At 40.1% G+C, this 11411-nt stretch overlaps 1 protein-coding gene across 5 annotated transcripts in view; it reads left to right on the forward strand.

The window, feature by feature from the left end:
* The window catches only part of LOC106054273 (slit homolog 2 protein-like), a 184536-nt gene that overhangs the window by 538 nt on the left and 172587 nt on the right, over window positions 1-11411 (forward strand). For all 5 annotated transcript variants that reach the window (XM_056018313.1, XM_056018314.1, XM_056018312.1 and 2 more), the window contains exon 2: window positions 4280-4949. In XM_056018313.1, the coding sequence (XP_055874288.1) occupies window positions 4729-4949 (221 nt within the window). In that variant the 5' untranslated portion in view covers window positions 4280-4728. The remainder of the gene's footprint in view (window positions 1-4279; window positions 4950-11411) is intronic.

Below are 11411 nucleotides of genomic sequence, written 5' to 3' on the forward strand. Positions count from 1 at the left end.
TTGTTTTTGTCCAAGCTATACTTTGTTTTTGTTTGTGTTATATTTTGTTTTTGTTTGTGTTATACTTTGTTTTTAATTGTGTTATACTTTGTTTTTGTTTGTGTTATACTTTGTTTGTATTATACTTTGTTTTTGTCCATGCTATACTTTGTTTTTGTTTGTGTTATACTTTGTTTTGTCCTTTGTACGCTTTGTTTCAGCCCGTCTCTTGTGATTTCTTTGGTTTTTCGTAATATCAATGCGTCTAAGGGCTGTGGGTCTAATTCATTGAACGTCTTCTCGATTAGGAACACTTCTCTCAGCCTAAGAGATACACTTTCGAAAAATAAATTCTGTTTTCAATCAGACTGTCTGTCTGTCTGTCTGTCACGTTTCGTACCGTATATCAAAATGCTTGTTCACGACCTTGCTTGTTCTGAGTCGTAGAGCGAGCTAGATCTAAACTCTGCTTATCCCTGTTGCCTTGATTTACGGAGCCGACAGTCCGTTTTCAGACATCAAAAGGCTTTACGAAGTTTACACCAGAATTCATGTGACCAATGTCCATTTATCTGATAGCCTCTACATTGTTTTTTCAGTTTGACCATTAAGCTCTTATCTGAAATCGACAATGACTTTTGTCCATTCTTGCCTTGGTTTAAACCTAGAGGCCGTTATACACATAAATGGGTTTAAAATTATGAAGTTCACACGAATAGAGTAGGCTATATGTACAATGGAAGGCTATATCATATTTTAAAGGCTATAATTTTGCTAAGTAAAAATGGCAAAACTCCATCAATTCTTGTTTAATTATGTTATTCAAAACATGATTTAGCGCTCCTGACCTCCCCAGGTCCGTCCGTCCCGTTTAGATCGCAAATGCTAGAAAAGATATTGGGTCCGATATCATAATAATTTAGATCTTTCAAAGTTCTACTGCAGCGGCTATTATTATATTTTGTTTTTGTTTCCTGTAAGAGAAACGTTTAATTTTTTAAAATTCTATATACAACAGGTTTTTTTTAAAATCCAGTTATTAGATCAAAATCTTATATCTTAAAAATTCAACATTTTTAACTCTTTCTCTCCGTAATTATTTTCAACGTTCCGATGGAATTTGCTCATTTGTGTTTCACCACCCTGTTATGATTAAACCTCAATAACTTTTGTGTTCGTTTTCAGGAAATGTTATATTAGGTATATATTTATAGACGAATGCATGCTCTTTTTATATAACACAAAGTAAAGTTTATAAAACCATAAATTAATTTAATGGGTCAAGTCAACCTTGGATAAGAGTGAAAGAGTTAAAACTATTTACTATTAATATAAAAACAATAATGGAGACTTTATAATTAAGGGTGTTCGGTTTTCTGCATAATTTCCTAATGTTGATGTTTATCGGTATATTCTTTTCTAAAAAAAAAAACTATATTTTTATCACTTAACTAAGGAACTAAAATTTAAAAGAAATCGTTACTTTTGTTTTAACAGAAAAAATTGCATTTAGTATATAGATGAGTCAAATATATTGGAGTATATCTTGTTGGCTATTGAATTTCCACAAACACTTAACTAAAGGAAAAAAGCTTTTTCCTTGAGGCATTGAATGACAGATTGACTCTTAACAAAACAAAACAATTTGATTATTCAAATCAGTTAGGTCATGTGCTCACGGAACCACATGTTCGTAGCAACCAGTTCATTGAATACATTGGAATATTAACAATGTAAAAATTATAATATTAACTCTATCTCTCCTAACTGACGCTAGCAGCGTTGATACCACCAGAATGTGGTAAATAATTACGGAGAGAAAGAGTTAATAAATCTCCGTACCCTTAAGTATCGCCTTCAGTCAGCCTAACAATACAATAAAATCGGCAACTTTTCGACACACACACACACACGCACACACGTCTCTTCTGGTCTGGACGGAGCTAAGTTTTGAGTTGTTGACAGTTTGTAGTTCAGAGCTTCTGATAGTCACGCTGAAAATATGGAGACTTGGCTTTTTACCTGACTGAACCCATTTGGAAACCGATTCTGAGTTTTAATTTTATGAGCTAGCCAGAAAAACCAGTGACTTGGCGGAGTCTAGGTCATTGGTTAATATGCATGACGCGTAGGACGTAATCATCTTTTTTTGAAGTAACGTCTGTAACATATAAGATAAGATAACAATTAATTCCTTAATAATGTAACTTTTGAAAGACTAAACAAAATAACTATCCCTACATACTATTTACACATTTTTATTGCGGTATATTTTACTGTTGGTTACTATCTTGATTTGAGGTGACCTAATTTATATTTAATATTTTTTTATGCCGTAATGATTGGCAGCTTGCTTCTCTTAAATGGAGTCTTTCTCTACGGTTGGGTCTTTATCTACATAGGCTTTTTCGCTACATTTGAGTCATTGTGACCAGTGGAGTCTTTCTCTGGAGTCTTTCTGTACAGTGGGGTCGCTCTTTACAGTGCGGTCGCTTTCTACAGTAGGGCTATCTCTACAGTAGGGTTCTACTCTTCAGTGGAGCCTTTCTCTACAGTGGAGTCTTGTTTTCTACAGTGGAGCCTCGAAATGTGCCTCAAAATGTTCTTTTTTAAAATGCTATTCAACTATCCTCAAAAGTTAACAGAAGTTAGTCTTTAGACGATACATGGTGAACGAACGGGAGGGAAAGGGGGGGGGGTTGTCCATCATCTAGAGGCATTGTCAACAATAGCCCCCCCCCCTTTCCAGAACACCACCATCTCTCCGAAATGAAACTTTCATTCGGTGAATAAACATGTCCGACGATATTGTTGTCGCGCAGATTTAAGAGGGGGGGGGGGAAAGGGGGGAATGGCGGCGCCAAATTTAGATCTCACCAAGGGCGCCACGGTTCGCCACTGAAAGCATTGTGTCTACACACACGCGTGCACGCACACACACACACACGCCCAAAACAAAGAGTTGCTGCTTGAACCAGACAACGAGCCAAATTGACATAAACTTTTCATTCACTCTTACGGCAGTCCCCCCTTCAGGTTGTCGGTCCTTGGTCTTTTGGCCATTATAGAGTTTTCATAGGCTACACGATCATCTTGTGGCGTCTCTTCATAAAAAAAAATAATAATGCGTGCTTATTAGTACATAATAAATGCTGTGGAGGCCGTTGAAGTCGCTTCAGAATGAAAACAGTATAGCGATTGACTCCTTATCTTATATTCTTATAAGATACTTTCCTTCTTAGCAGAAGATAATTACTTCCTACACGTATACACGTGTCTATCTAGTCGCGCATGTTAATTAAAAGCTTAAACTCTGATAAGTAATTGGTTTCCTGGCTGACTCAGGCAACCCGTTCCATGTCTACAACCTATTCATAGCAAATGTAATAAGAAGTGCCAGCGTGATGTGTCCGTTTCAGACCCTCATTCCGAGATGAAGATTTAACTTCTGCATGGCGGTATTGAAAGACAGGCGTGAGCTGTTTGATCTTGGACCACTGTGACGATAGTCCGAAGCAAATACCAATCGGCCAGGCAGCCAGAGGTGGTCCTAAGGAGTGGCGAGTGGGGGGGGGGGGCAACCACCTCAGGCCCCGAGATAAGGAGAATCTTTCGTCACCGTCAGCCCTTCGTTCAACTATTCCTGGCCTTAATATGACACTCGCCCATGGCCCAGCGCACTGCTAGGGAAGACACTCGCCCCGGGCCCCGCGCACTGCTAGGGAAGACACTCGCCCCGGGCCCCGCGCACTGCTAGGGAAGACACTCGCCCCGGGCCCCGCGCACTGCTAGGGAAGACACTCGCCCAGGGCCCAGCGCACTGCTAGGGAAGACACTCGCCCCGGGCCCCGCGCACTGCTAGGGAAGACACTCGCCCAGGGCCCAGCGCACTGCTAGGGAAGACACTCGCCCAGGGCCCCGCGCACTGCTAGGAAAGACACTCGCCCCGGGCCCCGCGCAATGCTTAGACGCCTAATAGACAGCCTGTGTGCCACAAGAAACAGTTTCTCTTTGTTTTGCATGTTTTGGGTGATTTTGGATGTTCCTCCAGAATTGAAGATTATTACATTTACCTTTTGCAGGACGGCGGTGAGTGAGACAACAGTCCAGAGCGCATATCACGCGACCAGGCAGCCATTCCGACCAGGCAGCCATCCATTTCTATGTATAACTAAATGTACACATGTATTGAGTGTTACCTGTGTTTGTCATGGACTGTATTGTGTAGAACTGTGTGTGTTAATGTTCTGTTCCTGTGTTTGGTTTGTTTACTTTTCGCCTGCTCTGTTCTACCACAAAGTGTGCATGAACCAACGCTCGAGACCACGATGGCGAGGGTATATCCTACCAATGTAACATAGTCTGAAAAGTATCGGTAGTCTCTTTCGAAAACACACACACACATACACACGTATAGTAATCCGAACTTGGATTATCTGTTATCCTGCTGTTGCCTGTGGATTACATTGCCGCCTTAAATCTAGCATTAACAACTAACAAAATATGTGTGTATATCTACTTTATTGACACAATAATTGTGCTTGATAGTGTGCTGTGTCATTCTAAAAGTTTAATTACTTGTGATCCAAAAGTGAATTAAATTTCTTGAAAATATTATTCAGTGGATACCTTCTCATTTCGTGAATTGTTTGTGCAAAGATTTTTCTTACAAATTCTACTTGGAAGTGGTGGAATCGTCTGGGAATTTATTTTTCTTGCGCGAGCAAAGGGCGTTCTTTCTTTCACATAATGGCTCGATGGGCACCTGGGTATATTTACTCTGTCCGGCGCCCTGCCTGCGCGCTAGGCGCCTTGGTGGTTCTCCTACTGCTGTTGATCAGCCCAGCCTGTGGCTTCGGCCAGGAGAAATGTCCCAGAGAATGTGATTGTCGGTCCAGAGGGTTCGTGGACTGTAGCTTCAGGAATCTCAACTTTGTCCCGAAAGGAATACCAAAAACTGTGATTAGACTGTAAGTATATTAGAAAACATTTTTATTTACTTCTTTCTACTTTCTTCATTCACTCCAGACCTTAAAGATGTTCTATTTAAAACGTTGTTGTTGTTTTTTTACTGTAACTGCAAAGTAATTTATTAAATTCTTTTAAAAAACAGGAAAGTCAAAACTGATTTTGATCCAATAACTTCTCCCTTGCCATCTCTCTTCCTCCCTCTTTCTCTTCTTCTTCTTCTTCTGCTTATTATCTCTTTCTTTGCTTCTGCCTTTTACTCAAAGCATTTCTCTATCACATCACCTTTCTCTTCAATCTTTCCTCCATTCCTATGTCTCTCTTTGTGCTTCTCTACTTTTCTCAGTGCCTCTCTTTGCCTCTTTCAGCTTCTCTTTGGGCCTCTCTATGTTTCTCTCTCACACACTCTCTCTCTTTGTCTGCTTCTGTCTACTTCTCTCTGTGCCTCTCTCCCTGCCTCTTTCTTCTCCTCTCTGTGCCTTTCTCTGCGTCTGTTTTTCTCTCTGCCCATATAAATCTTTTTTTTTCCTTTTTCCTCCCCCCCCCCCCTCTCTTCTTTAAGTGGTCCATTGAGATCTAGAAGTTATGTACCTACAATTTAGTCCGTGTTTTGTTTATAGTTTGAGAACCATTGTTCTCAAATCAATATCTAGTACACTGAAGTCATCTCACATTATTTATAGATGTACCCCGTGTCCCAGATTATCATCATTTTGAAATCATTACCAAAAATTTATATATTTGAGAATCATCGGTAACTTTCTACAGTCGAAATAAATTAATTTTAACGTGCGACTGTAAACATAAAAGACTACCAGAGACATTTAAAAAATGACCGAAACATATATTTAAAACTATATTTAAAACTATACTTATTTCTAACTATACTTATTTCAAGCTATACTTATTTCTAACTATACTTATTTCAAGCTATACTTATTTCAAACTATACTTAATTCAAACTAAACTTATTTCAAACTATACTTATTTCAACAATAATTATTTCAAACTAAACTTATTTCAAACTATACTTATTGCAAACTGTACTTATTGCAAACTATACTTATTTCAAACTATACTTATTTCAAACTATACCCACATAAGCCTGATACTTGTTTTCATTCTTTCTGCTCTCACGGGAGGGAGTCGGAGGGACGCCTCTGTTTCAAGGTACGAGGCCTCTGGCGGATTTGCTTTCACTTTGAAACTATAGCAGCGATGTGCATTCCATAGGCGCTCATCATCAGTCTGTAGGGCCTACTGTGTTTGCTATAACTAAGCCACACAAACAGGGCGTTCACTTAATTTTTGACATCAGTTATAACATCCGGTCAAAACTTATAAATTCTCCTTATCTTATAAAGCTTATGACATTATCAACTAAGATATTTTATAGCAACTTTTGTAGCGTTTTTTTTATTCCAAATAGTTTTCAATGCTGTACAACACCACTACATTAAAACGTTACAACATGGTATTAAAACATCACTGTATGAAGTTATTGAAACATCACTAAATGAAGCGATTCAAACATCACTATATGAAGTGATTGAAACATCACTAGATGAAGCGATTGAAACATCACTAGATGAAGCGATTAAAACATCACTAGATGAAGCGATTAAAACATCATTATATGAAGCGATTGAAACATCACTATATGAAGCGATTGAAACATCACTAGATGAAGCGATTGAAACATCACTAGATGAAGCGATTGAAACATCACTAGATGAAGCGATTAAAACATCATTATATGAAGCGATTGAAACATCACTATATGAAGTGATTGAAACATCACTATATGAAGCGATTAAAACAACACTATATGAAGCGATTAAAACATCACTAGATGAAGTGATTAAAACATCACTATATGAAGCGATTAAAACATCACTAGATGAAGTGATTAAAACATCACTATATGAAACGATTAAAACATCACATCTAGCATAACATGTTACACAAATAATAAAAATTTGACTTGTAAACATACAAAGCACATCTCTGTCGATCGCGATTGTTATAACTTATTTTATCTTATAACATTAATTGGATACGTTTCTTCAAAGCAGACGATTAATATCTCCTACACGTGTGTCCACGTGTCATTCTAGTTGTTGCGTGTTAACTATAGTCGTATGCTGTATTAAGAGAGGCGCGGTGGCTGGGTTCGAATCCTGCTGAAGACTAGAATTTTTAATTTCAGGATCTAATGTGTATTTGACATTAGTTGGGCTGGCCTCATGACACCCTCGTTAACCGTGGGCCACAGAAACTGATGAAAATGTAGCGCTACTGACTGCAAGGTCTGAAAAAGGAGGAAAGGGTGCTGGGCGAACTCTATTAAGCCATTTATTTCCTACCTGATTCAGGCAACCCGCTCCATGCCCTTATTTCTTAAAAGAATTCGTCCTAGCACATGGAATAAGAACTGTGCGTTTACCTTTGTATATTTAGGACAATCTTGCTTAGTTGTTACTCAAGACGGTACATACATCGAAGATTTTCGAGTGTCCTCGAAGCAATTTGAGAAGCCTTTTAAAAAAACACTACTTTTCATGAATGCTGTTAGTTTATCAGCGTGCGCTACATTAATTCACTACACTGAATGATTTCCGCTGATGTGAGACTGGGGCGAGGCTGCTCTCTTGTTATCAAACTACTTGCGTAAATGGTTTGCAGGAGCGTGTGTGTTTGTCTGTCTGTCTGCGCAGTGAGATAGTGTACTTGTGATAAAACAAACAACAAAAAAAGCACAATAATACAAGATAAGATCAAAGAGAAATAATGAGTTCATTATCTCTCTCTTGTTTGGGTGTAACTTTGAAACAGTTATAGCCCCAACACAAACACACACACACACACAGACACACACACACACCAGACTTTAAAAACTTTTATTGATAAAAAAGATGTAGAACGATCCAAGGTCCTCAACCGCCTCCATGAGCTCTTCATTTTTAGTTGTCCTTTTTCCTCCCTTCCAATGATTCTATTATCTGCCCTTGAGTACGATAGGCACACATTCTCTTTCTCTCTCCCTCCCTCTCCCTCCCTCTCTCTCTTTTTCTCTCTCCCACTCCCTCTCTCCCTCTCTCTTCCTCTCTCTCCCCCTCTCTCTCTATCTCCCGCTCTCTCTCCATCTCTCTTTCTCCCCCTCTCTCTCTTTCTCTCTCTCTCTCTCTCTCTATCTCTCCCTCTCGTCTCCCTCTCTCTCCCTCTCTCCGTCTCTTTCTCTCTCCCTCTCTCTCTCTCCCCCTCTCTCTCTCTTTCTCCCTCTCTCTCCCCCTCTCTCTCTTTCTCTCTCTATATCTATCTACCTCTCCCTCTCTCTCCCTCTCTTTCTCTCTCCCTCTCTCTCTCTCCCTCTCTCTCTCCCCCCTCTCTCTCCCTCCCTCTCTCTCCCTCTCTCTCCCTCTCTCTCCCTCTCTCTCCCTCTCTCTCTCTCTCTCCCTCTCTCTCTTTCTCTCTCTATATCTATCTACCTCTCCCTCTCTCTCCCTCTCTTTCTCTCTCCCTCTCTCTCTCTCCCTCTCTCTCCCTCTCTCTCCCTCTCTCTCCCTCTCTCTCCCTCTCTCCCCCTCTCTCTCTCTTTCTCCCTCTCTCTCCCCCTCTCTCTCTTTCTCTCTCTATATCTATCTACCTCTCCCTCTCTCTCCCTCTCTTTCTCTCTCCCTCCCTCTCTCTCCCTCTCTCTCCCTCTCTCTCCCTCTCTCTCTCTCTCTCTCCCTCTCTCGCTTGGTGTATATACATGTACATATATATGATATCTTCCTCTTTTGCTGATGAGTGTGTTTCCAAAAAATGTTGTTTTTTTTAATGGCAGCCTTCTCTTCGTTTTCCGCTCTTTCATTATTCAATATAATCTGGCATGGCTTGCTTGTGGCCGTTGCTACGTGTTACAGACCTGTGACGTGGCGACGAGCTACTGGTCTAAACAGCCTACAGGTTGTGACGTTGCAGGTCAGTGATCAGGACTTCTATAACGATTGGTCTCGGTTGGCCAATTTCAATAATGTACTTTCCCTTGTCCAGAAGTCTTTTGGAGGACATCGTTTTGGGGACATCATTTAGGGGGACATCATTTGGGGGACATCATTAGGGACATCATTTGGGGGACATCATTTGGGGGCATCACACGAAATCATTTAAACTCTAAAGTCTTACTGTTCTGCTTCGGCATTGAACGACTTCCCAAGTTACTTTAGGGCTCGAGTGATCAGAAATGTACAGTTCTTACCAAAACCCAAATGATCACGTTGGGAAAAAAATCCTCGAAAGTCCTTGACCTTTATTGGGGTGTCACCTACATTGGCACATTTTTTTGGTCTGATGTTTGGACCTACATCTCGTCATTACATTCTGTTCCGGTCACAAGTCGAGAGTTCTCATTGTGGCCAACGAGCTAGTGATTCTTTTCCAAACGATATTTATACATCAACTGTCAAATTTCTAGGAAAAAAATGATAGAGCCGTTCTCGAGATCCGTATCCATGAAGGAGTGACTTGAATAGAGGCATTGTAAACATAATATTAAGAAGAAATCTGAATCAAAATACCTGTAAGCGTAACAGTTTTGTAAAGGTCTGCATCAAAATACCGGTAAGCGTAACAGCTTTGTAAAGGTCTGCATCAAAATACCGGTAAGCGTAACAGCTTTGTAAAGGTCTGCATCAAAATACCGGTAAGCGTCACAGTTTTGTAAAGGTCTGAATCAAAATACCGGTAAGCATCACAGTTTTGTAAAGGTCTCAATCAAAATACCGGTAAGCGTAACAGCTTTGTAAAGGTCTGAATCAAAATACCGGTAAGCGTAACAGTTTTGTAACGGTTAGTCTTAGAGGATTTGTGTATTGCGTACCGGAAAAAGTGAAGGGACATATGATGATGATGAGATGGTGTGTCTAGAACAAGGGACAAAATGCTACTTGTGCGATTAAATGAATCTAAGCGTGGTAACAATACACAGAGAGAGGATAACGGACGAACTCTTATCCAGAGCCACGTGGTATGAACAAGACATTTATTGCAGCCCCTGGGCATGGACAGCGCCAAGGTCAAGGACATCATAAAAGTGTCCCCTGAAAAATGTGTATTTAGTATTTAAGCATTTATGTGTTCCTATGAGGATTTGTTGATGGTCACTCTGTCTGGACGATAGAGCTTGACCTTGTACACGCAGGATGTTGAAAGCTGGTATGTGCTCATGACACTTTGACTGCCGCGGATCCTTTCCCAGACTAAAAAGTCTCCTAGTATTGCATGTTTGATATGTACAAATATAAAAATGTAAACATATAAATGATTGTCCCTAAAATATGTTCAGTGGCGTAGCTAGGGTAGGGTAGGGAGTAGGGGAGGTGGGGTCCAAATTCTAAAGTCTCCCCAGGGCTCCCACTTGAGGGGGGGGGGACACAAACGAATGTTCTAATTTCTTTTACATTAAATGTTAAATAAGTACGCCACTACCATGTAATTTTGATATGCAGGCGGAGTCAAAACTAATACTAGACAGCATTGATCTGGACGATGTTATAGATGTTGTACTGAAAGCACGACGTGAGGCGATATGAAATGATATGTGTCAAATGTGCATTACCTCGACAATAAACAATGGCATTATTCATTAAAAGAGTCGTAATGATTATTTTTTGTTAATTTTCCGCAAGGTTGTTAGCGCCGGAAGTGGTAATGGTCTTAAGCCCATCATCACCTATAAAATGCTTCCAATGGCACTCGTCTCAAACAGCCTCTGACAACCAGTCCAACTCCTGGCCTTCACGTGTGGTTCAGTTACTGAGCCTGGCGGAACCGTTACCACAGACAGGAGAAGGGGCAAAGGCGAGCAACTGGCGCCTAAACCAGTAAGCTTCGGGCAGGAGGGGGCTCGTTAGCTTTGGTTGGCTAATTTTACTTATATACTGTACCAATTAGAATTTAGACTTATATATTTATTAAGTACATTATATCATGTCATGATGTGAAAGGTCAAGCTACCCCCCCCCCCCCAAATCCATAGCAACGCGGCTGAATATGCTGATTTAACTTAACTGGCGTTGGTCAGAGTTGCTTATGAGTCAAAGATTTCCAACTATTTAAACGAATCAGAGATATCTTATTACAGTGATGACCAAACTACGGCCCGTGAACTGCTGTTTGGCCCTTGGAACTCCTGCGAACAGTTTGCATAGGCTCAGTTCCAAAACTATGATTTTTAAAAATTAATTTTGGAGTTGATGTGTCCTATGTCAGAGGTGTAAGAAAGGAATATGACCCCAGGCCGAAAAAGTTTGGGAACCACTGTTCTATTGGCTGTAAGCCATTGTCTAGGAGTCTTTAAAAGTTATGGAAAATGCCAGAATTATACGTGACAATCAAGCAAAGTATAAATAATAAATAATAATAATAATAATAATAATAAGTCTATATAAGGGAAAGAACCGCACAATTACTGTATACAT

This window comes from Biomphalaria glabrata, chromosome 1 (assembly GCF_947242115.1).
Source record: "Biomphalaria glabrata chromosome 1, xgBioGlab47.1, whole genome shotgun sequence".
Taxonomy (NCBI): Eukaryota; Metazoa; Mollusca; class Gastropoda; family Planorbidae; genus Biomphalaria; species Biomphalaria glabrata.